The following is a 26,162-nucleotide window of genomic DNA, read 5'->3' on the forward strand; positions in this document are numbered from 1 at the left end:
TTCTCACAAGTGATCTTTTCTTTATAGCCTACATGGAACATTCTAACAAAAGATTGGCTCTGCACCTTGAACTGTGCCCTTTTTGCATGATATAGGTCACTCACAACTCAACTACCTTAGCTTTCCTTCGCTTTTGCTTTGGACATGAGCCAGCCCAGGAAATCTTACCGAAATCTAGAGCAGCCGAATCCACCACCGTCACCATTGATGAATGATGATGATTAGCTTGGAATCTGAAAGCTTGGGAAGGTCCAATGATGCTACAAAGCCCCTAATCATGGCATCCACACCCACACCCAGCATTTCCTCAGGGCCCCTGAAAACGGCGTCGAGCTTGTTTTCAACAACGGCCATAAGGCGGTCACCGTCGTCATCACACTTTTCGGTAAGATTGGAGGTGATCAGGGGGAGATCCTGCTGTAAGAGTGGCTGCCTCACTTTGTACCGCTGGAGGGGAGCACTGCCGGTGCCAACTCCTTCCACAGTCCCCCTGAGGTGGAATCAGCCACAATTCCACTCTTCCATTTCTTAAGCTGGATAGATGATTTTGCATCGCTCTTTTCAGGTCAGGATTAAAAGGAGAGAACACAAGGAAAAGGAGATCAGATGTGCCTTTGTTTGTGTCAACCATTCTGATGCGTAATGACGACTGCTCGTACTGTTTAAGGATGAACAGGTTCAGTTGTTTTCAATTAAGTATCAATTGCAATTAGGGGCAAACGAGCTTTGTTGCAAAGGAAACGGCTTTTGAGCAGGCCAATTGAGTATCAATTGCAATTAGGGGCAAACGAGCTTTGTTGCAAAGGAAACGGCTTTTGAGCAGGTGGTTTGGTCTTGGTTCTCAAGAAATGTATGGCTTCCATCTTGCCAGGTGAGTCCAGATCTTCATCCTTCCCAGAGGGAACCAGTCACCAAATGATTGGCTGATTGAATGGATGATCATTGTTCAGCAAAGCGGAAAAGAATGAGTGCACAATCCCAGCAGCTTGGCATCATATAAAGCAGTTTTCATCTTTAGAAATGCCATCATGAGCCAATGATTAGGGCTGAACTTAACAAAGAAAAACTTTGCACGAGAAGGTACATTGATATTATTCCAAAGGATAAGTGGTTCTCTTTATTCTTGTATACAGGTATTTATGTACAATCTACAATTATAACGTCCTTAACTTTACAAGGCTATGCAATATACAGTTGATACACTAGTATCATAAGCCTGATGTATCGTCAAGCAGGATGCTCCCATCAAATGCTGATATACATTCTCCTAAAAAAATGCCATCATTGGTAGTACTTGCATTCCAATTAGAACTAGGGAATTTGCATACTATAGTCTGCAGCAGGTACTTGTTACAAAGTGCTGATGGATTTCTCTTAAGATGTTCCTTCTGATTTGATGTTCCTGTTAACAGATAACACAAATCAGGTTAGTGATTTGTGGACATGTGTACAAGGAGTACGGTCATTTTCTGCTTCTTCATAATCTATGTGCCTGAAGCTAAAACAATTTGTATTTGCAAACATAGAGCAACTTCTGCAGTAAGCACACTATGGTTGAAACATAAGGCATTGGGGTAATATGTGAAAACAGAAGCAACACTCTAAAAGTCTAAATAGCAAAGGTTTTTGGGCACCCAAAATACATTACTGTTACTGTTAGCTATCTTGACAGAACTCATGATACAATTTGCTAGTAAGCACAGTATATTGTAAAGTTATAGGTTGGAATAAACAACAAGCACAGCACTGAGCAATCAAAAGGTTCTAGTCTTCTAGAAAGCATCAAACCATTCCTGACCAAGTTGGAGACGCTCCCAACCACTGCTGCAGCAGGCTTCTAAAACAGCTATCGTAACCTACAAGCAACGGATTCGGTACCATCTAACAATGTTCTTTTGTCCTTAAGTTCTATGTACTTGCCGGTCACTGAAAGGAAGGAATGACATTAAGGAGCAAGTGAAATTGTATGATGAACCAAAGGGTAGCACCTACTTTCTTGCAGTAATGCTAATATTGGCATTGTAGGTCAAGATAAAATATGAAAACTTCAAGGTGTAAGGAGACAGCAAGATAAATCAAATTATAAGAGTTTACAGATAGCCATGTTTCCAGAATACATGCTCATGATGTACAATATACAAAGTGCAATTACTAGTGGTTTAAATGAGAAAGGCTACATAAGCTATTTCAATCACAACTCATTTTTTACTAGATAAACCACATTGATCCTGCTAATGGCTTCACTTTTCTTCCATCCCTATCCAAGTATCCAGTGTTCCCAACTATGCCTAAGTAATTCAATAGATAAATACAGTTTGTGAGAGAATAGGGCTGCAGGTATTCACAATACAAGGTGTAAAAAAAACTTGTGTTTTCGTAAGGAACAAACATGGACATAGTTATAGCTCGAGTCAAAAAATGGAGTAGCTCTCAAGTGCCGGAGGCTCCCACATGAGTGGGGTCTGGGGAACGGAAAAACCGAGGCAAGCCTTCCCCCCGCAAATCCGCAGAGAGGCTTATGGACCAAAGTTTGAAATGTCTAGGCTTTTCTTTGAATGCAACAAACAGTTTTACTTTAGCACCAATAGTAGGCATGAAAAGAAATTTAGGAATTTGAGATGGGCATCCAGAGGGTAAACACGAAGAACACAAAAATGCAGGTAATTATGCCTTGCCTTCAGGTCCTTCAGGCATTGTACCAAACTGCAAATGAAGTTGAATCAGGTTTGAAATAGTGAAATAGACAGCTAAAGCAACTGTCCCCGCTTCAATTTAACTACAATTGCAACCACAAGAAGAGCTGCAGCATCACCATATGCCCAATCAGATCAGATAGTGGGTGGACATGCGGTATGTGGATACAATCCTAATCTACAATCTACTGCACAAAACTGCTTCGCCAATGGCATGAGTCCAGGACTCAACAGCACTGGAGCACTCAATCTGGATCCAATTGAACAAAAGTTGGCCAGTTAGTTTCCACATGAATCAGCACCTAAACATCCTGATGAGCAAAAGCAGGAGGCTTGTGTGGTCGTGCGGAGGTAAAGCTTTGACCTTTGCGCGGCCTCCGCCTGGTTCTGGTAGAACTTGGCGAAGCGGCCGCGGTTGGCTGGCTTGGGTTTAACGGGCTTCTTCGGGCGCAGACCGGCGATCTCCTGCACCAGCGGCACGTGCACCAGCACCGTTCTCCACGCCACGTACCAGCCTGGGGAGACGAAGCGGATCAGGGAACACACGCAACTAGGTAACCGAGGGGAAAAGGAGGGGAGGCATACTGAGGAGGATGAGGGTGAAGACGAAAGCGATGGCGAGGACAGGGCGGACGAGAAAGACGACGGCGAACTCCGACGCAGCCGCCAGGCCGCCGCTCGCCATGGCGCCGGCGGCAGCTCAGTTCCGGCCTTGCAAGGAGGGGATCCGCTCGCGAGGCTGTTGGGTCTATGGCATGCGGGGCCCGCAGAACTCCTTGGCGCAAGCAAAAGCCTGGTTGCGGTTGCAGTTGCAGTTGCAGTTGCAGCGCCCACTTTGCTGGCAATGCAAGCAATCGGAATCGGAATTGCCGAATTGGTGTGCAACCGGTTTCGAAGGAGAAACAGAGTACTAGCCCATGCACTACCCACAGGCTAGATCAAATCCCAAGGCAATAATATTTGCGTAAAATCACCCGTTGTCCCTTTTGTGTAAATCATAAATTTGTGTGACCGACCGTGAGTCAGTCACCAGGAACCCACAACAAAACTTTGCTCAAACGTTCATCAGAAGATGCCGGCCTGGCAGGCTGGCCCGATCCAAGCCAGTATTACCACGGGATGGTATAGGTGGGTGGGTGCAAAAATTACAGAGAACTATTGACCCAATATTTCAATTGAATTTCTCATCGCTGTTTAAATAACAACACGACACGGTTACATTACACGTACCCCTTCCATCTTGATGTTTTTGAGGAACCAAACACTTCATCAGGACTGCTAAGAAAACCATATGCCAACTCAGCAGACACCGAATACCTCCCTCTTCAGCAGAAGATCGTTTGTCATGGTCATGTCACATCATCTTACTGAACGAGAATAGCACAGAAGAATGGCAAACCCACTATCGCTGGTATCCCTGCTCCCTCATGGTCACATGTTCTCAACATGGTTTCGGTTGCACCCCGCGCTTCCTTTTGGTCGGTTTTGTGGTACCATTGTCACTGGTAACTTGAGCCACCACAAGTTTTTGAGCAGGTAGCTGGCCAATGAAGAGAACATTTTGTGCCCAACCAGCGTAGCTTCCAAATCTAGTAACAAAGGCATCGGCAACAATAACACTAAGTTTTGGAGTCAAGCTCTTGCCAGCTAGCTCTGGTAATAGATATTGTGTAGCAACCTGCATTAAAATCCATATAGAGTTTAACACTCACATAAAATAGACTCTGGGTCATATTAAGTATAGACAGCAAACCTTCTTCAGGCTGCATCCTCAAGTTTGATTAAAAAATAATAAGAATTGAAAAAAAAAACACCTTAACAGGTACAGTCATTATGAATGCAGAAGGAATATGTATCTACACATGGTGATTGGTTTACTAGCATTTCAAATAATATTTACCTTCCAAACATGTGTGTCAACAGGAATAGCATGATTTTGATCAAGGGAGAACAGAGCAATGCAGGCAGCGACCTTTGGACCAACACCTGGCAGAGTGCAAAGAGCTTCAATCACATCTGAAAGCTCCTTCTTACGCAGTGAGGCAAACCATTTTTCACCTCCACCAGGTTTGGCCTGCAATTCTTTAGCAGTGCCAACAATGTACTTTGCCCTGCTCGTTTGTCATAAAAAAACACACAGAATTGCCCAAATCAGTAATACTATGAAGCTATCTAGCAATAATGTATACACAAACACAACGGATACTCATGAGCAATTACTAATTTATGATCTATGCAGTTACAATCCATAGAACAAGACTTTTCTGCCTGATAAGATGGTTCCCAAAGGACAAAATGCCAGTATGCTGCAAACACGAAGTTGAGTTTTATACATATTTACATCTATAGTACAAACATCAGCAGCATTATCATCTCCACCATAGCACAAATGTTCGTTGCCTGATTCGATCAACAACTAGCCCAACGTACACATTAGTTTCATTTCTCAACCAAAGCTTCAGTTGAAATAGTAGAAACAATAGCTTAATAACCTAGGACGACCTGCCAATGATGCTATTGCTGCAAATGAAATAGCAGCTACCAGAACAAGATAACAACAATAGAAAGAAAATCTTTGAGCTCCAGCCTACGATCTAGGAATTTAATCATGAAGTAAAACTGGCAAAGCCAAACAAAATTTGACGAGTTGTGCTGAATGATACTCCAAATGGAATGCAAAGTAGGAAGGCACCAAGAGCTGACCTGTACCCAAACCCGGCCTCACGAAGTTCCTGCTCCGACACGCGCGCGAGCCGCTCAATCGTGGGGAACCGGTGGAACACGAACCCACCAACCTCGCCGAGCCGCTCCCCGTAGCCTGCCAGCGTCCACACCATCTTCTCGATCCGGGCAATGTTGTTGTTCGAGGAGCAGAGGAACTGGAAGACGCACTCGACGGGGTCCTGCCTAAGCACCCGCGCGCCGCCGCCACCGAGACGCGCGGAGACCTCAGCGAAGCGCTCGTCTGCGGCGGCGAACTGCCGCCAGAGGTCGGCGAGGGAGACGGCCGCGTTGAGATAGTCGCTGAGCGCGGCGCGGGCAGAGGGCACCGAGGAGGCGGGGTAACCGCCGTCGTTGTGGAGGAGGAATGCGAGGCGGCCATCGTCGGAGTCGGGCAGGTGGGAGAGGGAGACGAGGTGGGGCCCCACGGCACCGGTGAAGCGGAGCGGAGAGAGGGAAGTGCGGCGCCAGAGGAAGGTCTGGCCGGTGGGGAGGGTGAGCGGGAGGGAAAGGTCGGCCGTGGAGAGCGGGAGTGGATGCCACTCTTCCTGCGCCTCGACGGCCCCGGCAGCGAGGGGGAGGCGGCGACGGGCGGAGGGAGTGGGATCGTGGTGGTCGGGGGTTTCAGGTTTGGGGGCCTCTATGGACGGGACCGGCGGCGGGGTAGAAGAGAGTTGTGGAGGAGACGGCGTGAGCGACGGCGCTCTGACAACGCGGCGGCGGCGAGGAGGCATGGCGGCGACAGCGGCGGCGAGGGGAGTAGACCGTGGAAGAAGCGGGAGGCGCATCCTACTTTACGCAAACTAGCCTAGAAGGCGGAAAGGTATTATAGAATTTAAAATATATTTCGCCGCAAGTGCTTCCTTCAGCAGTTCGGCACACCAGTAACGTTCACCTGGAACTATAAACTTCAAAAAAAAAAAAAGTTTACCAGCACCCCCTCAAAGCATTTAAATATATACTCCCTCAGTCCCATTAAAAATATCGTTTTTAACTTTTAGACTTCTTATTTGATCATTCATCTTATTCATTTTTTTTATAAATATTATTTACTTTGTTATGACTTATTTTATCATGAGAGATACTTTAATAATGATTTATTTATTTTATTATTTGCATAAAAATATGAATAAGACGAACGGTCAAACAAGTGGTCTAAAAGTCAAAAATGACACTTTCAATGAGACGGATGGAGTAAGTGCAAACTACAAGAAGGCAAGACCCTTTAGAACAAAAAGGAAAGCATTGGAATTTTGGAGAATTTTAATTACATAGGAAATTTCTTATATCCCTTTAGAACAAAATTAGGTTAGGACAATGTCGATGTTTTACCACCGGCAACCCGTCACGGGGTACCCGGGACGGTGATTTGTTCGGAGGGGTATCAGCATTTGCAGGAACTCGATGGTAAACACAGGGAGACAATGATTTATACTGGTTCGGCACGCCGGAAAGTCACGGCGCCCTACGTCCAGTCTGGTGTGGATAGTATATTGCGCCCTGCGCTATTTGTTGTGTTGCGAGGTATGTTGTGGTTGTGAGTTCTGTCGGTTATGTCTGTCGCCCATGTGTGTGTTAGCTGCCGATCTAGGGACCCCTGTCCTCCTTTATATAGTTCAGGAGAGGCGGGAGTCCTAGTCGGTTACAAAGTAGAGATCCTAGTAGGATTACGTGTAACTAGTCCTAATAGGATTACATGTAGGGAATCCTAGTTGGACTAGGTCTTCTTTTCTCTTCTCCGTGGGGAACCTTATGGGTCCCGCATCGACAAGCCCCCGAGCATTTCATGATTGAGCTTCAAGGGCCGGGTTGTTTGTAGACTTGTTCCGGGTTCTTTCTTGAAGTGAAATCTTGAGATGGTCTTCTTTGTCTTTTCTCCGGCTGATGTGCACTTTTGAACAAAAGTGCACTCAGTGAGTGTAGCCCCCGAGCCTCTTGCTTGTTGGGACAAGAAGCCAGAGGGTCCCTTTAGTCTTCTTGGTTGCTCTGAGTTTTTTTGGGTGGGTGCAATTTTTCGTAAAAATTGCACTCACTGAGTGTAGCCCCCGAGCCTCTTGCTTTTGCTTGCAAAAGTTGGAGGGTCCAGATTCTTGTCTTCAAAAAATTTTTGGGGTTATGTATCCCGCAGCCCCCGAGCCTTCTCCGAGTACTTTTCTTTAGAATAGAAATCGGATGAAGGGTCTTGATGTGTTGTCTTTGTTGTAGTCTTGAGTACTTGAGCCCCCGAGCTTAGTGTTTGACTAAGCCGTGATGCTCTTCCGAGTTGTTTTTATTCATCCAGGTCATTTCTAGACTTCTCTGGTTCTTGATGTACCTCTTCCAGGTTGTTTGCACTTCGTCCAGGTTCTTTCTGAACTTGTATGTACCTTATCCGGGTTGTTTTCTGATCGATCCAAGTTCTTTTTTGTCTTGATTTCTGTTCCCAACTTATCTGTGTTGTTTTTCTTCAATCCGGGTTCTTTCTGATCTTGTCTTGGTCCTTGCCACACCTTGTCGGGGTTCTTTTTTGATTAATTCGGGTTCTTTCTGATCTTGTGTTGGTCCTTGCCGCACCTTGTCGGGGTTCTTTTTTGATCAATCCGGGTTCTTTCTGATCTTGTCTGAGTAAAATAGCTCTCAGGAGCGTGTTTTTCCCGATCTCATGGTATAGATGTAGCTCCCCTGCCTTGGTTTATGGACGAGTCGTTGATCACTGCAGCCGGGTGGTCGATCAGTGCGACGTGCGGCCGAGTAGGTAGAGTAGACTTGATAGCTCTCTTGTTGCTTGGTAGCCGGACAGTTTGGCCGAGTAGTTTGTTGATGGGGTAAACCAGTCGAGTGGCCGGTATGTCGAGTATTCGGAACAACTCGGAACCTGTCATCATGTACTCTGAAGCCTTTGTCGTGGTCGTTGCCGACAGTGTGCGTATGGTGCATCCATCCAGCTTGACGTGTGTGATGAAGTTGTCGCGGGTGCCGGATGAAAGTTGATCTTTGTCTGTGTATGTGTACTAGTTCACATATCCATCTTGTAGTCTTGTATGTGTCCAGTAATCAATTTGGATGGCTTCTGGTCTTGCTTGTACGTATATATACACATACGCCTTCCTTGTATTTGTTTGTTTGTTGTTGTGGCGATGTAGTCAGATGTCTCCGGATATACAGAGTTGAATTCGGATGTCGCGTTCTTGGAGTTGAACTCGGATGTTCTCAGATAAATCCCAGTTGTCCTCCGATCCAGCTACATCCATGAGCCCTCGAGGTGTTCGAGTTGGAGTCGAACTCAGTTGTCTTCTTGTCGAGGTGAAATCCGGGGCTGGTTGTCGGACGTAGCATATACACCATACGTGTTCGTGCGTGTATATACATATATATGCTATCCCTTTTTTTTTGGTAGGCCGTGCGTCTTCTATCTGGTCATACCTCCGTATCCGAGTTGATAATGTTGGGACGTACTCCTTGCCGAAGTTGATGTTAGCTGATCCAACATGTGGTGATGTCGGACTCTTCGTCGTGGCCGAGTAGTTCACTGACTCCTGACTGGTGCCTTGAGTCTTCTGCAAATTTGAACGTGCGGCTTTACTTGCTTGCTTGTTGAATCAGGACGCCTTGGCCTGTTGAGGATGTTGCCGTGATTAGCCGAGTTGTTGTTGATGATGGTCGGCGAGAGTTGTCACGGCGAGTTGTCGACGAGTGCCGTGCGCAGAGATCCGTAGCGAGTTGTTGATCGTGGTTGACGGGAATTGCAGCGTCTTGTTGACAAGGGCCGACGAGAACCACGGCGAATTTTGATCTGAGGTCCACCGAGAGTACCATGGAGATAGCCTGTTAGAATCGATCCACCGGTAGCGGACATATGCTCGAACCCGGGAGGCGCAACCTGCGGCTGCTTTCAATAGAACTCAGCAATTTGTAGGCTTAGTTCAAGACTGCTCTGTTTTGTAGTTGATATATATGCTGTCGTGCTGCACATGCATTTGTAGATGCAAGTCAGAATGGATCTCTGTCTCCGTGCGTGCTCATATTTGCACTTATCTTGCTGATGTAACAATATATAGATCTTTGTTCCCTTGTCACATGTGGCTGTAGCTGATGTGCGGAGCGTAGATCGTCGTGTCCGTGTGATCATCCACGTCTTGATTGACTTAGGACGAGTCGATTTTTTGGTGACCGCCCTATCCCAAGTTGTTTGACGACTCTTGCCTTGAAGAAAAAACTGGAAAATCTCTCTTGAGGATATGTACTCTGCAGCAGCCTCTTACCGGGTTCTTTTTTTAGTGGAAAGAACTCGGATGAAGGGTCCGTTCGAAAATACTCAGGTAGCTGTAGCTTTTAATGCTATTTCTGACTTGTCAGAGGTTGGTGGTGGTTGGCCGTTGAAGAATAAAGGCATCGTGCTCACAAGTTGCACAGTGATTGGATATTCCTTTGGATATGCTGTCAGGGTGCCCTTTGCTCCATGTGAAGCATTTTGGCAGTCTTGAGTAGTCACGTCTTGTCTGTGTCCTCTTTCTTAGGCGCTGCCGGGTTGTTTAGTTTGTGCACTTGGTCCATGTACACTGCTCCTTGGCTTATAAATACCCTCCTGGCAATCATGTTTGCAGTCCAGTGTAGTTGAAGTGTTGAGCTTGAAATTCCTAGCCATGGATATGTTGGTTTGCGAGGTTGGAATGAGTAGCAAATCTTGTAGGCTTTGAAGTCGGTGCAGGATCTGACCGCCAAGTTGTCTGTTGCTGAGGAGAACTGGAAAAATTTGTGTCGATCCTCCCAATGGATAGCCAATCTTCTTCGGATGCCAGAGGATGAAGGGAAATCGTGGGGTCAATTTGCCTCGTTGATCCCCGTTCGTCTCCAGGATTTCCTCAAAGAAGCTGCCCACGCCTGTGTCAAGAACACATTTTTTTTCATATCCGGGTTCTTGCTCCATCGACTCCTCTCGAAAAGCTTGTTGAAGAAGCTTGAGAGCCAAGAATACTCGGACAAGGTCGAGCAGGTGGAGTCTGAAGTTGAAGGCTTGAACATTGTTGTACCTTTGTGTGGTCTGGTTGTAACAAACAATGTTTTTTGATTTGTGTATATATGTCTAGGCTTCGTCCTAGCTTTTGCTTCTTCGTGGCTCCTTTTTGCCTTGTCTTTTTGTCCATTTGGTCAAAATCAGTAGCCGGCTGTGTACGGTTTTTCCGAGTTCTTTCTCCTTGATTCTGCGTGTAGCTTAGCATTTTTAGCTAAGTACGGCGCGTAGAATGCTGGATGTGAGCCAGTCCTTTCTTTCGGCGTATCCTTGGCTTGCGTTGGCTTGATAACCGTATTCGAGTTTTGCAACTCGGGACGATGTGTTTTAGCTATCTTGTAGACGTACTCAGGCGAGTTGTGACTATCTTGTAGTCGCATTCTCATCCGTGGTTGAAGAACCTGAAAAGGTGAGTGTTAGCTATCTTGTAGCTGTACTCGGGCGAGTTGGGACTATCTTGTAGCCGCACTCTCATCCATGGCTGAGAAACCTGGGAAAGGTGAGTGTTAGCTATCTTGTAGCTGTACTCGGGCGAGTTGGGACTATCTTATAGCCGCACTCTCATCCATGGTTGAAGAACCTGGGAAAGGTGAGTGTTAGCTATCTTGTAGCTGTACTCGGGCGAGTTGGGACTATCTTGTAGCCGCACTCTCATCCATGGCTGAGAAACCTGGGAAAGGTGAGTGTTAGCTATCTTGTAGCTGTACTCGGGCGAGTTGGGACTATCTTATAGCCGCACTCTCATCCATGGTTGAAGAACCTGGGAAAGGTGAGTGTTAGCTATCTTGTAGCTGTACTCGGGCGAGTTGGGACTATCTTATAGCCGCACTCTCATCCATGGTTGAAGAACCTAGGAAAGGTGAGTGTTAGCTATCTTGTAGCTGTACTCGGGCGAGTTGGGACTATCTTATAGCCGCACTCTCATCCATGGTTGAAGAACCTGGGAAAGGGCGAGCGTTTGTGTGCTCTGATGTGTAGAAGTGGCTTGCACCCGTGAAGTCTGAGTAGGCCATGGAGGTTCCGGTGTGCGCCGTCTTGCATGTCTCAGGCATATTCACGTACTTGCAGGTCGAAGTTGCATATGTTAGCTTGCATGGCCTTTGGTCTTGCATGCACGCATGGTCTAAATATTAGAAAGCCATGCATGCATCGTCTTTGGTGCTTGAGTGGATAGCTTCTCTCTAAGACTTGTTGTAGCACTCTCGGATAGTACCCGGTTTGAAGACTAAGTAGTACTCGGTTTGGATAGTACTCACTCGGTTTGTTCGCTGCTTGTTTGATGATTTAATAAAACTTACACACGACAACAGCCGTGCCGCTCTCCAAGCGGGTTGATTTCTGATCATCACTGTCCCGTTGCAGATTTGAGATAAGATTTGTAGTCGAATTCTGACTTGATGCAACCGAGTTCTTCGCGGACTCATCAATCCGATGCGCTTTCCGATGAATCGTTGTGTAGTTGACGGCGAGGGCTGAAGCCATTTCCTGTTGACGTTTTGAAGGTTGGAGCTGGGAGTTCAGAGGTTACCGCACCGGGTTGTTTGATAGAGGAAACTGACAACTCTTCTATGAACACTTTAGGTGGGACCTTTGCCCTGTCCGATCCGAGCTTTGCAAGGATGTCTGCTGCAACTTTTGAGTCTTTCTAGGTATTGAAATTGTTGCTTGAGCTTGCGTTCTTCGGCGCGATAAGCGTCCATGTTATCTTCGTCGAGGTATTCGAAATTCGTCCCCGGCTTGGTGCGTTGAGGCACTCGGGATTCGTCTCTGACTGGTGCTTCAGGTGCAATTAGTAGTCGAAGTAGTTTATTGAGGATCTCGGCGAACTAGCTGAGTTGTCGCCGTGGCCGTTGCTGACGGTTTGATGTGGTACTCAGATGAGTATTCAGATGTTTTGATGGCTCCAGAATTTTGCAGAGTAGTTGATCTTGCGTGAAGGAGAGTCGGTACTTGTGGACGGTCGCCTGTACGTACATGTATCTCATTGATAGAGTGTTGTACGTGAAAGCTCCAATAATTATCTGGCTTGCGTCATCTTCATGGTGCTTTAGTTGTACAGCTCCAAGGCTTGTAATATTAGTATGCTTGAAAGATGCGTACGTGCTCATGCCCACGCAAATATCTTAGTTGACTTCCATGTAGATGTACGCCCTCCTGTTGGCTTGTATGTATCTTGGCTCTGTATGAGTATAGGATCCTCTCGTTGTTCGTGCTGGTCATTTGTTAGCTTGTTCTCTCGATTCGGCTCGACGCAGTTGAATGCTCCATGAGGACGTATCGGGTTCAGGAGCCCGGCTGGAATCCTGTCCGCCGGGTGCTGATCCGAGTAGTAGTCAACAATCACCATGTCTGAGTTGCTACGGAGCCTGATCGAGTCGGATTCTGAAACCTTATAGATGCAGGCCACATGTATATGACTTACACGCAAGTTTATTTGCTTCCATGGGCCAATCATGCATGGCTTTCGTTTCTTGGCAGTGCGTGTGCACACATGCATGATATTGCATGGTCTTGTAGATTTGTGCGTACGCGGATCTCTTGTTTGCTTGTTATTGATTAGCGAAGTTTGTGGCAGTAGCAGCCGAAGCCGAGCTTCAGGGACTCTCGTATGGGCCGCTCGATGTGCCGCAGAGGCTTCGGCGAGCCGCTGCTCGCTAGGGTCGCTGCATGACTTGGTACATCATGATGTGTCTGTCACCGGAAACTGGCTTCATGACGTTGATTCTCGTTGCAGGTAGCCAAAAGACATCATCGTGACGTCCCATCGTAGACCGCCGTCGTGTGAATTCGAGTTGTTGTAGATGAATCTTGATCTTGAGGTCCACCGGTAAGTTGATCGGTGGTAGTGGGCGAAATAGAAAATTCTTCATGGTGAACCGAATCTTCGAGGAGACGGCTCTAGAGCTTGCCATCGTCGCCTGCCTCGCAGATCCATGAACCGAAGATGAGGGTTGATCCCGTCGAGAAGTTCATGTTGTCGAGGTCCGTCGAGCTCTCGGATGCAAATTCGCCGAAAGCCCCTACCTGGCGCGCCAGCTGTCGATGTTTTACCACCGGCAACCCGTCACGGGGTACCCGGGACGGTGATTTGTTCGGAGGGGTATCAGCATTTGCAGGAACTCGATGGTAAACACAGGGAGACAATGATTTATACTGGTTCGGCACGCCGGAAAGTCACGGCGCCCTACGTCCAGTCTGGTGTGGATAGTATATTGCGCCCTGCGCTATTTGTTGTGTTGCGAGGTATGTTGTGGTTGTGAGTTCTGTCGGTTATGTCTGTCGCCCATGTGTGTGTTAGCTACCGATCTAGGGACCCCTGTCCTCCTTTATATAGTTCAGGAGAGGCGGGAGTCCTAGTCGGTTACAAAGTAGAGATCCTAGTAGGATTACGTGTAACTAGTCCTAATAGGATTACATGTAGGGAATCCTAGTTGGACTAGGTCTTCTTTTCTCTTCTCCGTGAGGAACCTTATGGGTCCCGCATCGACAGACAAATTTCTTATATCCTCTTTAGACCCTACAAAATTTCTTTTGATTCCTATAGGACATATAAAACTATAGAAATTTTGAAGAAAAACTAGTTTGAGGTTGGATCTAATCGAAACTTTTCATTATGTATATCTCTCTTACAATTCCTTCATTTTTCTATGTTGCATCCAAAAGTCACAATGGAAACTTTCATGCATTTTAAATTCATGTAGGATTGTTTGTTCCATACAACTCTAGCTTGCCACTACCTCCCTAGGACCTCCCACACCGCCATCAATAGGGCCCTCCTCTAGCCATGTGGTGACCTGAGTGGCAGTAAGGAGCACAATAGTTAGGTTTTAGATTGAATAAATTGTGTCTTATGAGCTGTTGGATGGTATCGTCTTTGTCGATTCATTGCCGGATCTTGTGTCTTGCATAGAATTCTTCAAATACCTATCTATGCATCTAGTCCAGTGTTCTTCATGTGGTTTTGATTTTTGTAGAGTTGATGTGATTGGTAAGAGTGGTTGTGTTTCCCTGTTTGCATCAGTATCATAGCTTGCTGGATTTCGATCTTGCGAAGGCCGAGAAGTTATCTAGACTTTAATTTTAGCATGGATGGTACCGATGGTATTAGGTACCTTGATGATCTTTGGTGACTTAAGCGGCCGATGCTCTTTCAATATGGTAGATGCATACGAGAAATTCTTGATGCATTGAATCATGTGGCATTTTCTAGGCTTGGAGACTGTCGTTGTGGACATTGGGAGAGTAATGCTCTGATGGTGGTTGTTGGTGTCGTTGAGTTCTGCCATATTGGAAGTAAGCAATCGTCGAGAACATGGATTAGTTGAATCACTACACGGTAGGGGTATTTGATAATATTACTACAATTCCTAGTTAACAAATAATGATAATAATCTATACACTTTACAAATGGAAGTGGATGCAGGGATGCTATAGTGTTCCAAGCGATTCAATTCAACATTGTGTTTTTCAGTCGTCTACAATACATCCGCTGACTAGCGAGCTTTGTCTACCTTTTGACATCATTTATCCGCATGTAAAATCTTTGCCCTACCACCCTACCGCCGACTTGTCTTTGGTATCCGCCAGTTTGCCACCCGTCACCACCTTAAGTCACTAGGTTTAATTAGTTCCTTGTGTTAGGCTTAATTTGCATTAGACCTTATGTAGCACAATCTAAATCAACATAAATGTATAGTGTTTGCTTGTTTGGTTGTCCTGCATAAACAAGTCACATCCGATAAACTTGTATTTATTTGTTTCTATTTTATTACGTGTAGTCACCTTATATATTCTATTAGAGTTCTTATGTTTCTGGCAAAGATAGAGAATATGAAAATATTTAATTTTATGTGTCTCTCAACTTATGCAAAATATGTACTGCATTCGCCTGTGTACTATACAAGCATGCATAATAATTTGCAGCTACATTAAACAAACTGCACTGTATAAGTCTAAATATAGACTAATGCAGGCAACTAATCAAACCCTAGCCCAATCAGTGTCACACCGCCAAAGGTAGCTTCTCTGCCTTCCGGTCTTCCAAAGTCACCAAGCCGCAGCCGCCACGCTACATTGCTACCTTGTCCCGCACCCATCACCTCCCCCACCAGGCCACGCTGGCCTTCCTAAGTCCATATTCAAGTGAAACCTCAACACAAAGCTCTAACCTTAGACCCCCTAACTTTGTCAAAAGTCTTAGGGAAAAAATAACATGTGAATCAAGTGTAGACGTGGAGGAAGCAAACCTGAGTTTTAGAGAACCACGAAATATTCTCTTAGATCCTTTGATACACCCATTCTCTGAGATTGGAAGGGATTGAAGGGTGGAGGAGATTAGGAGAATGATTGATCCAAAAGAACCCTTACAGATAGGATAATCACAAAAAGATCATAAAAATGGAACACGAGAGTAACAGCCGAAGTATATGGGTGCACAGAGAATATTCGTGAATATCCATACATTCACTGTTTCATAGTAAATAAATCATATATGTAGAGTGCTGATAGTCGGGTCACTATTTCTCAAATACTTGCTATACATTCCTTTTGCTCTAGTCTCTTTCCGAAATTCGTGAAAAACTGTTTACACTGTACGTAGTTCTGATGCTAGTCACTTGGTTGCACGCCGTTTATATATGTTTCACATGCTTTGGTCTTGTTTGATGCGTATGTATTCATCTCAATCCACGTGTGTTGAAGTGGATTGAAGTGAAATAGAACTAAATTCCATTCTCATTCCATTCCACTCCAACACATGTAGATTGAGGTGGATACACATGCATCGAGACCTTACAGAGTTTGCAAAATGGGCAGTCGTAGACTTCAGGAATCGATGATACCGCACTCAGTTCCCGACCAGAGACGTCAAGAAGGCCAGCCCTGCGATCAGGATCATGATGTTGAGGAAGTAGTTGGACTGCATGGGCTTGTCCGGGCTGCCTCCGAACCCCTCATACTCTGCCCTGATCTTTTGCTTCATCGACTCTGACAGCTCCCTCTGTGAGTTCACCCACGACATGCTCCATCAGTTCACCGTCGAGCTGCCCTCTAGTAGATTGTAAGAGTTTAATGGAGTGAGCAAGTAAGTGCTTTTACCTTTCCATACGAGTATTTGGCAGCGACGAAGGGCTCCGGCTGTGGAGCTGCGCCGTTGTTGTCATCGGCTGTCGCTGTTGCTACTGCCGCTGCTACTGGTTCTGGTGTAGGTTCTGCTGCTGGTTCTGGTTCTGGAGCCACTGGTGGCGGTGCTGCTGCTACTGATGGTTCCAGTGTTAGTGCAGTACCCCATGGTTCCAGTGTTAGTGCAGTGCCCCATTTCCAAGGGGTACCGGTTGAAATTCGTTTCAACAAATCCGTCCATAACTTTTTAAGAAAAAATAAAAAGTTTTGAATTTGAAAATTTTTCCAAGAGATGCCTGCTAAAAATTGTTTCAATCTCTCACCAAAAGAGAGAGCAGCTTCCGTCTTTTCGTCTGCAGGTGCAGCGCTCACGTCATCGTCCAGTGAGAATCCCTGCATGGCAATCACATCACATGCATGAAGTTGACTGTAACCAACATACACATAAAGTTTCTGCAAGAACTGGGAACAACAAGGAAAAGTTGACCCAAGCAGCTTTCACAAAAATCAATCATACGTTTCTATGGAATGGTTCAAGACAGACTAATAATTTACTGCCAGTTGCCACTTGTCTATACATCTCAAACTCCCAATATCGGACTAAATTCTGGTCTTGCTGTACTGGTACATTAATGTTTCTTTCATCTCATATGACCGAACATGATCTAGTGAATGCGATAAGGAAACAAAGAACATGCACATTACAGGAAATAAACAAGTCATTCAAATGGAAGACCTCAAGAATAGATATTGACATATTGTCAGTGTGTTTACTCATTTACTAAAGTTGTGACTGGCTGTAGAAGGTCAAAATGGAAGGATTGTAACACACTAACACTAACCTCAGGAGGATCAAACTTTGCACCAAGATCGCTCAGCTTAGCATGAGCTTCAGCATAGTCTTTAAAAAACGCTTCCTGGTCCTCTGCGTACTTTTCTGCGTATACCTGAATGTGCCATAGATTCTCAGTAAATGTAAGAAAGATCTTCAAAAAGATCAGAAGTCGCAAGCTGAGCTCAAGCACTACCTTGAATGATGGGTCCTCAAATAATGCAGCATCTGTGGGCAAAACTAGAAGATCCTGTTCCTTCTGCTCTTCCGAGGGAAGCTGGCTCAAAAACTTCATGTCCTGAAGCGTTGTTAACAGCTTAAATCATCAGAGATTCTCGTGAATAATATGATCTATAAACACGACAAAAAGGAAGCACACCTTGAAGTAACTGTTATCAAACTTCAACCACTCAACTGTCCATGATTGCCCTCCAGGCTCACCAGGCCCATCCTTCTGCAAAATGCAATGACAGGAACACCTCAGTACTGGTTAATTGAAAATACCAAGTTTGTTCAACTCATCAAGATCTACAATTATTGGTTTGGTCAACTTTCCATTTGAGATAGTTTGGATGGTTCAAATTTGTGATTTTTAAATTTTAACACCTACAAACTAGTTTTCGGAACCCTAGATTGTCTCAAATTGAAAAGTTTTGAATACTAAGTTTGTTCAGCTCATCAAGATCTACAATCCTTATATAGGTCATTTTTTCATTTGAGAAAGTTTGAACAAAATGTAGTTCAAATTTCACAAGTGTGTGACATAGTTTTAGAAAGTCTATATGAGATTCAAGAATTTGTGACTAGTGTTTAATAAAACTTTCTCAAATGGGAAAATGAGCTATGTAACAATTATAGATCTTGCTGAGATGATAAAACTTGGTATTCAGAGTTTTTTCATCTGAGGTCATTTAGTGTCTCATTTGAGCAAGTTTGACCAAGTCAAATTTGGTTAAATGAAAAAACAACACTTTGACTCTAGTATTATAAACTCTAAATGAATTCAAATTGAAAAGTTTTGAATACCAAGTTTGTTCAACTCATCAAGATCTACAATTGTTGTTTTGATCAACTTTCCATTTGAGATAGTTTGGATGGTTCAAATTTGTGATTTTTAAATTTTGACACCTACAAACTAGTTTTTGGAACCCTAGATTGTCTCAAATTGAAAAGTTTTGAATACCAAGTTTGTTAAGCTCATCAAGATATACAATCTTTATATAGTTCATTTTTTCATTTGAGAAAGTTTGAACAAAATGTAGTTTAAATTTCACAAGTGTGTGACATAGTTTTAGAAAGTCTATATGAGATTCAAGAATTTGTGACTAGTGTTTGATAAAACTTTCTCAAATGGGAAAATGAGCTATGTAACAATTGTAGATCTTGCTGAGATGATCAAACTTGGTATTCAGAGTTTTTTCATCTGAGGTCATTTAGTGTCTCATTTGAGCAAGTTTGACCAAGTCAAATTTGGTCAAATGAAAAAACAACACTTTGACTCTAATATTATGAACTCTAAATGACTTCAAATTGAAAAGTTTTGAATACCAAGTTTGTTCAACTCATCAAGATCTACAATTGTTGTTTTGGTCAACTTTCCATTTGAGATAGTTTGGACGGTTCAAATTTGTGATTTTTAAATTTCGACGCCTACAAACTAGTTTTCGGAACCCTAGATTGTCTCAAATTGAAAAGTTTTGAATACCAAGTTTGTTCATCTCATCAAGATCTACAATCCTTATATAGGCCATTTTTCATTTGAGAAAGTTTGAATAAAATGTAGTTCAAATTTCATAAGTGTGTGACATAGTTTTAGAAAGTCTATATGAGATTTAAGAATTTGTGACTAGTGTTTGATAAAACTTTCTCAAATGAGAAAATAAGCTATGTAACAATTGTAGATCTTGCTGAGATGATCAAACTTGGTATTCAGAGTTTTTTCATCTGAGGTCATTTAGTGTCTCATTTGAGCAAGTTTGACCAAGTCAAATTTGGTCAAATGAAAAAACAACACTTTGACTCTAGTATTATGAACTCTAAATGACTTCAAATTGAAAAGTTTTGAATACCAAGTTTGTTCAACTCATCAAGATCTACAATTGTTGTTTTGGTCAACTTTCCATTTGAGATAGTTTGGACGGTTCAAATTTGTGATTTTTAAATTTCTCCATCTCGTTTGAATAATATCCGGATAATATCCGTTTGGAATATCCGGATATATCCGATACTTAATCGGATTATCCGATATCCGCCGGATATCGATGATATTACATCCGTATTTGATATCCGCCTAAGATATCCATTTTATTATCCGTATCCGAAAAAAAATACGGATATCCGAGTAACTATCCAGATAAGTGTTCATATTTGTTCGGTCGAACGGACGGTCGAATAAATATCCGTACCGTTTTCATCCATACTGCCTGGTAATGAAGTTTGCAAAGAAGATAGTCTGGGTATGAGAAGTGAGAAGAACAGAAGTTTCATTTGTCAATTAAAAAAAACATCAAGAGGTGGAGAATAGTACAATACCAAGAATACTGGCTATCAGGTAAGTTTTTGCGTGTTGATTATGTTCTGTCACTAAACATAGCAAAAGGAGACAGACTATAGAAGTTATCAAGTCTTATCAAGTAACTCCACTGTAAGGCAAAGAACCCCAGGAATTCTAAGTCACAACATGATAGCAAAGTGTGTATTCTGTAGTCAAAATACAGAATAATGGATAGCGTACGGTTCGAGCATGCCCAAAAACTCCATATTATTGAAAATAACCTATTGTTTCTTATTTAAACTGAAGCAAATAGAACATAGAAACATACGGTATATTTTGTTTCTGGTTTTCCCCAGCCACTCCGGTCAGGCCTTGCTCTTCCAAGTGTATGTGCTCCAGATAGCGCAACAATTTCCTGCACAAATGCCGAGGAAGTTCAATGACATAGCTCAAGAAAATACAGATAGATAAGTAAGTTTCAAAACCCGCCACACCTTGTCATCAAGGCCCATTCTATAGAATACCTCCCTAAGGTGTTCAGCCGGATCACGTGGGCCAGCGTCTGTAGAACATGTGCATTAGCAACAATTTAGTTTGATAGGTACCTCTCATAAGTCACATTTCAAGCATTGAACAAAACAAAAAATGAGGCATTGGTATGGAATGAAGAACCCATTGGAAACACTGACCAGGAAGCCTCCCTTCAGGTGGACACTGCTCAGCTGCTGTGACATCAACCCGCCCATATTTTATTGGAATTTTCGGACCACCAGCTTCCTGTATTATGCGACTGACCAAACATATTACTACATAGACTTGACTGATCAAATGACCAAATGAGATACTTAAGCAGAGAAAGGACAATGACCTCAATTGCCGTAGCACTTGCTAACTGGAACAAATCTGCATAAGTGATACCTGGGTATTTGTCCTTGATAGGTTGGATAAGCTTCAATGCATTAATCAGACCTGTGAAAATCAAGTCAAAATCTGCAAGTTACTACTGACCTAGAACGTATAAGAAATTTAGACTGTCAAGAAAATAGAAAATACCAGCATTGGCTCCATGACTCAACTCAGCATCGAACCTTAAGCTTCCATCAGCTCCACCTCGCTGTGGCCACTCCTCAATATTCTTGTCATAGGTACCAGAATCATGCCACCCCAGACGGACCTGAACAGAGTTGAAAGCATTCACTTATTGACACAACACAATATGACTACAGGGACATGGTAAACTTGCTTCTGCGTATAATTGCAGAAGCACTGGTACATATAGTGACTAAACAATTCCGTGCAATGCTGCACGGAACTAATTTCCACTAATCAGCCCAGTAAAATGCAAGGGAAACAAGCACAATGTCATATAGTAGCGCTGATTTGGATACATCAAGAAAAGCAAGTCACTACGTAGAACAGAGGCAGAAAAATGTGGAAATTGGGTAGCTCCTCCAATGTACATGTTTGCCGTAGCAGGAGTGCAGGACAACCGGATTGAAACAAAAGTGAACATCGCCACTCACTGTATCTAAATACACAGGTTCGCTAGCTCTTTCTGTGATTGTCAGGAACGATCGGAAGCCGTAGAATCGTATACGAAATAGCCTCGAGACTCGAAAGCAAGGAGGACGCTGTGTTGTTGTGTACCAGGATGGGATGGCAGTATGTGGTCCTAAGGAGCTCCTTGATGTCCTCCCGCGCGCCCTTGAGCTGCGCCGCGTCCGACGCAGCCATGCACCGGACCACCCGCACGCCGCGCCCGCGCCCGGCCGCCTTCTGCGCGCACGCAACCCCACCACCACTACACGGTCAGTCAGAGCAGCTCGATTCGATCTGATGTAAGCGAGAATGTAGGCCGACAAACTCATATCGACCGGCGCGCGCGCGCGAATTAAAAGCGAACCTGCGAGAGGAGGGGCTGGCGGGAGCGTAGGCGCAGCCCCGCGCGGGCGGAGCATGGGAAGGGGAAAGAGGCGGCGGCCGCGGCAGCGACCGTTGCGCGGCGGGCGGACGGGGACGGCGAGGCGGAGGGGAGGAGGGAGGCGGCGAGACGCTCCGCCATGGTGCCGCGCGCGAGAGCTTTGGAAATTTGGAGGGAAGCGAGGGAGGATCGCTGCGCGCCTACGTGGCTGGTCCACGGCGAGTTTGAGCGCGCCTTCGCCTCGCCATCGAGGGGCTTCTCGGCGGCGGCTGGTCGGTGACAAGGGTGAGGCCGTGCGCGTGTGTGGCGCGGCGAGACTGGAGTATAATCTTGCGAAGCCAATGGCCAGATGACGCGTGTCCTGGTGGGCCGCGACCGCGACAAGGCGACGGTCTCTGCTGTCCTGAAAGAGAGACTGTCCTTTCGAGTGGCATTTCATAAAAAAATTGTGGATGTTAAACCTAACTTTTTAAGGACTAAATTAAAAAATATATTTTAAGGAATTTGGAAGAATTAAAAGTAGCATTGCTTTTGTTAGCCGCATTTCTAAGGTACATTGACCATACTACAAAGACAAACATACACTGATCTCTCGGCTGCATGTACCGGCCTAGACTTACAAAATCGAGCTTTTGGGGCTACACCAAATGAAAGCTCAAGCTTTTTAGATTTAGGGCAACTCTAAGGAAGAACTATTTCTGACTTTGAATCTATTTTGGACTTTTAGAGGTACAAAATAGCTAATGGTTCATCCCGTCAAATCCAGTTGATAAAGAAAGCTAGCGGATGCCGCTTGCCAATGAGGCTTCCCACAACGATTCCCATTTACTCGCGATGATTCACCCTTTTGACGGAACTGGAATGCGTGTCGGTTTCTCGCGTGCATTCCAGTTCCCTTCTTCCGTGAGTCTGCTCCACACAGACATCTCCACACAGTCACATCAGTAATCACCAGAGGCACTTGGGAGGTCACGGCACCACCATAAGGTTCGCAAGGTCGGCAAGTACTACTACCCCGTGGTCAAGCTTCACAAAGGTACTACTGCCCCGCATGGTCGTTTCATATCCGCCAGCTCCGTAAGGTCCAAAAGCTCTTCGACAAGTACCATTTGGGCTACTTCGTCAAGGTCAGCATGCTCTACTTCTAAGATCTACAACAAGTTCTACTGCCCCATGGTCAACAACGAGCGCCTCTAATCGATGGTGCCTACCTAAAAGGCGAAGGAGGGCGAGTGGCAACAAAGGCTTCGCAGCTCGACGCCACGTAGTTCAGTTATTTTAAGGTAATCGAGAATGGGGTGCAACTGCCCAATCCCATCGTCGCCAAGGCCAAGTTCATCTCCAAGGTCATCGAGAAGAAAATCGAGACTACCGCTGATGTCGTTGGCCGTTGTGCTTCTATAAACCTCGTAGTGACATGGCATGTTTAAATATCGATGATATATAGGTGTTGGACTAGTCTATTTTTTAGGTAGTGTTTATGTTAGGCTATAGCTAAATCAATAAATTTGGTATCTTTTTGTCTAATTTCTTGGACTAAACAATGTAGAAGTTGTACGGGACAATAATGTAGGACACAGTTTTGGTAGCGAAGTCATTGAGGGGCAAAAGTCGTTTTACATTAGGGGAGAAGGAACTTGGATTTATAGTTTTTCCGAACCAACAGAGTGTTAACCCTAACCTTCCAGTCGGAGCTCTCCACCTCACATTGCAAGTGTTCTATACATTGGCACGACACGGCAGCAGCGAATGAAGCCCATAACCATGTAAGGAAACCTTAAGAGGATAAACTAATCAGAGATATTTATAGTCATTCTTGCACGGAAAGAGAGACTGAGAAGCTAATGTGTAACTAAAGGAGAGATATTTATGGGAGAAAATGAAAGTTCAACGAGCCATGTAAGTTGACTAATAATTAGTTAGAAGGCTCTAAATAAATACAATGTATTTTGCAAGATACTAAATAGGGTATAGCGGGTTGGTAGCAGATCGGTCGAGGAGTAGATCGTAGCGCTATTGCGGACGCTAAGTTTCAATAATAACATATGATAATTACATATAAATTTAAGCATATTTATTCGTGAATAATGGATATAAATACTCAAAGAACTGATGTCTCACATACTTAGGGGGTGTTTGATTCCATGGACTAAATTTTAGTCCATGTCACATCGGACGTTCGGATGCTATTTAGGAGAACTAAATATAAGTTAATTATAAAACTAATTACATAGATGGAGACTAATTTACGAGACGAATTTATTAAGCCTAATTAATCCGCCATTAACACATATTTACTGTAGCACCACATTGTCAAATCATGGACTAATTAGGTTTAAAAAATTCATCTTGCAAATTAGCCACAATCTGTGCAATTAGTTATTTTTTTCGTCTATATTTAATACTTCATGCATGTGTCTAAGCATCCGATGGGACAGGGACTAAAATTTTCCTGTAGGAACCAAACACCCCCTTAGATTAAGAAAAAACATGATGTTCCACAACTTATATATAAATCATCGTATATTAGAGTTTATAAAGGAATAAATTATTAGATCCATAAATAGTTTATAAGACAATTATTTGTTATCATTGTTAAAAAGTAGCAATACCGTCATTCTCATGGTCACTTGAACCATCTACATATCTTAAGTGAACTAGAATTATTTATTTGTTGCATGCCATACCACACGCTATGGCAGCCGCTATGAAAAATTACAGAGTGCTTTAGCGGCCGCTACCGCCGTATTTAGTACCTTGGTATTTTTCTCCTACAACTAAAAAGAACAAAGTGTGAACATTTTTTGGTACGACAATCCAACTTCGTCATGTCGCTCTGCCCGTGCGATCCTGTGTATGCCGGCTTCCATCGCTTCCCCCTGCAACCCCATGCCCCACCCGGTAGGTGGCCCCACCGCCGGCCCTCCATCCTCCTCGGCTCCTCTCGACTCGGTCTCAATACGTCGGCCCCACCACATTCGCTGCCTCCCCGGCGTCCCCGCCCCTTCCCGTCAACACCGGCCCTTGATCCTATCCCGTCCCGCATCGATGGCCATGGCGACGAGGACAGGTGAGAATCGGGGAGGAGGGAGCAAGTCTACACGGTCTCCCTTCGCCCCGCTCGCTCCTACTCCATTTTCGCCTCCGCCTCCCGTGCCTACAATCTGCACGCGCCCCTCGCACAAGTGCGCCCAGTCTACGCACCCCGTCCCCTGACGTCACACCCCTACCTGGCTCTACGCCGCCGTTGCCGCAGATGGGACCTGGCCCTGCCGCAGTCCCACACGGCCCCATCGTTCGTCACCCCGACCTCCGGCACCCCTCCCCTCATCGCTCTGCCCTGCCAAGCTCGACCTCGTCAATGTCTGCAGCCCTACCAACCTGCTTCTCCCTGGCAATCATACAGGTAGACAATGAACCCTAGGTGGTTGGTATTCGAATCGCCACCCGGTCTCCATCTGGATAGCGAAATGATGTGTTGCTTCAATGCAATTGCAGGAGCCACGTGTGGATGGACCTGGATTTGGGAGCACATTGGAGCTGCATTTTTGTGCCTCTTGCGCCACCCAGCACCTCATCAGCAAGGGCGCCAAGGTCATCCTATCAAGCCACTTGGTGAGTTCCTGGCCTTCCTGTATCTCATCTGATTTGAGGAAGTAATGTTCTTCCTACGCATGGACACCATAGGAATTGCCTTCCTATCATCCGAGTGTTTGTGATAATCTGATTTGTTTTGGTTAAGTAATACTATATACATGGACACAGGACACTGGCTATTAGTTGTGACTTTCCTTCAAAATAGCTAATATCACTTCTTTTTTTCCGTTGTGAAAGAGAATTATTTTATATGGTCAGGTGCTCACCCAGTCCGATGAACTTAGGGAGGTCTGCTTCCTTGAATCCACAAAGGGGTGCATAATGTAGATGCTTGGCTTTGGGGACGTTGTTGTTGTGTGCCCTGCTTGCAGGAAAAGGTCCCCAAATTTTAGTTGGTTATGATGCCATGCTCCAATTTTACATTCAGGTTTGCCCTGTCAATTCTCTGGCTTTGCTCTGAGATTAACTATTCGTTATTCGGTGATTTGTCATGGCTTTGCAGGTACTGATCAAATTAGTGAAGCAGGATTTGGCATGAAGATCAATAATACAAGGATGTAGCATAGCTGGGCAAGGGGCACCTGCAGCTGTAACTCAGACGTACCCAAGGTTCATTTAGGTTCCCTCCTTGAACAAGTAACATGTTCATGTTTCCACGATGCTAAGGCCAAAAGGCATGACATTTTCTGCTTGACATTAAAATAATAATTTGTTTATTAAATAGTGGTCATGCACGTGCGGTACGTACGTGTCTATGGTACAACAAAATCATATCTAAATGTGTGATAGAAGTT

General features: G+C 44.6%; 3 protein-coding genes across 8 annotated transcripts; all 3 read right to left on the minus strand.

The window, feature by feature from the left end:
• Positions 1–1,091: 1,091 nt before the first annotated feature.
• On the minus strand, positions 1,092–3,528 carry LOC136467128 (uncharacterized). Of its 2 annotated transcripts, none has more exons than XM_066465678.1 (3): positions 3,279–3,528; positions 2,996–3,208; positions 1,092–1,402 (listed from the first exon to the last, which is right to left on the minus strand). In XM_066465678.1, the coding sequence occupies exons 1-3, from the start codon at positions 3,376–3,378 to the stop codon at positions 1,209–1,211; spliced, it is 507 nt and encodes a 168-aa protein (XP_066321775.1). In that variant the 5' UTR covers positions 3,379–3,528; the 3' UTR covers positions 1,092–1,208. The 2 variants fall into 2 exon arrangements, with proteins under 2 accessions (XP_066321775.1, XP_066321776.1); XM_066465679.1 differs by having other exon boundaries at positions 1,238–1,402; positions 3,058–3,208; positions 3,279–3,519.
• A 74-nt stretch (positions 3,529–3,602) lies between these two features.
• Positions 3,603–6,208, minus strand: LOC136467127 (N-glycosylase/DNA lyase OGG1-like). Of its 2 annotated transcripts, none has more exons than XM_066465677.1 (3): positions 5,397–6,208; positions 4,666–4,804; positions 3,603–4,371 (listed from the first exon to the last, which is right to left on the minus strand). In XM_066465677.1, exons 1-3 carry the CDS (start codon positions 6,200–6,202, stop codon positions 4,135–4,137), a joined length of 1,182 nt encoding a protein of 393 aa, XP_066321774.1. In that variant the 5' UTR covers positions 6,203–6,208; the 3' UTR covers positions 3,603–4,134. The 2 variants fall into 2 exon arrangements, with proteins under 2 accessions (XP_066321774.1, XP_066321773.1); XM_066465676.1 differs by having other exon boundaries at positions 4,594–4,804.
• A 9,607-nt stretch (positions 6,209–15,815) lies between these two features.
• LOC136467129 (probable L-ascorbate peroxidase 8, chloroplastic) lies at positions 15,816–22,074 on the minus strand. 4 transcript variants are annotated; one of them, XM_066465683.1, is made up of 13 exons: positions 21,754–22,073; positions 21,498–21,626; positions 20,904–21,024; positions 20,719–20,819; positions 20,540–20,627; positions 20,345–20,412; positions 20,179–20,265; positions 17,736–17,810; positions 17,553–17,654; positions 17,367–17,471; positions 16,848–16,917; positions 16,501–16,655; positions 15,816–16,402 (listed from the first exon to the last, which is right to left on the minus strand). In XM_066465683.1, exons 1-13 carry the CDS (start codon positions 21,910–21,912, stop codon positions 16,250–16,252), a joined length of 1,413 nt encoding a protein of 470 aa, XP_066321780.1. In that variant the 5' UTR covers positions 21,913–22,073; the 3' UTR covers positions 15,816–16,249. The 4 variants fall into 4 exon arrangements, with proteins under 4 accessions (XP_066321780.1, XP_066321779.1, XP_066321778.1 ...); XM_066465682.1 differs by having other exon boundaries at positions 16,501–16,658; XM_066465681.1 differs by having other exon boundaries at positions 16,501–16,661.
• Positions 22,075–26,162: the final 4,088 nt, after the last annotated feature.

This window comes from Miscanthus floridulus, chromosome 7, assembly GCF_019320115.1.
Source record: "Miscanthus floridulus cultivar M001 chromosome 7, ASM1932011v1, whole genome shotgun sequence".
Taxonomy (NCBI): domain Eukaryota; kingdom Viridiplantae; phylum Streptophyta; class Magnoliopsida; order Poales; family Poaceae; genus Miscanthus; species Miscanthus floridulus.

Bases quoted from the DNA above. Each gene is read 5' to 3' on its own strand.
- LOC136467128 (XM_066465678.1), bottom strand. From the start codon at position 3,378: ATGGCGAGCGGCGGCCTGGCGGCTGCGTCGGAGTTCGCCGTCGTCTTT. The intron at 3,209-3,278 runs GTATGCCTCCCC...TCGTCTCCCCAG, and splicing joins CTTCACCCTCATCCTCCTCA to GCTGGTACGTGGCGTGGAGA. The intron at 1,403-2,995 runs GTGCTGATTCAT...ATCTGTTAACAG, and splicing joins TTGCTCATCAGGATGTTTAG to GAACATCAAATCAGAAGGAA.
- LOC136467127 (XM_066465676.1), bottom strand. From the start codon at position 6,202: ATGCGCCTCCCGCTTCTTCCACGGTCTACTCCCCTCGCCGCCGCTGTC. The intron at 4,805-5,396 runs GTCAGCTCTTGG...ACAAACGAGCAG, and splicing joins GAGGCCGGGTTTGGGTACAG to GGCAAAGTACATTGTTGGCA. The intron at 4,372-4,593 runs GTAAATATTATT...ATTTTAATGCAG, and splicing joins TTGACACACATGTTTGGAAG to GTTGCTACACAATATCTATT.
- LOC136467129 (XM_066465680.1), bottom strand. From the start codon at position 21,912: ATGGCGGAGCGTCTCGCCGCCTCCCTCCTCCCCTCCGCCTCGCCGTCC. The intron at 20,628-20,718 runs GTCATTGTCCTT...CGCATAATACAG, and splicing joins CAAGTGCTACGGCAATTGAG to GAAGCTGGTGGTCCGAAAAT. The intron at 16,403-16,500 runs GTAAAAGCACTT...GTGAACTCACAG, and splicing joins CCAAATACTCGTATGGAAAG to AGGGAGCTGTCAGAGTCGAT.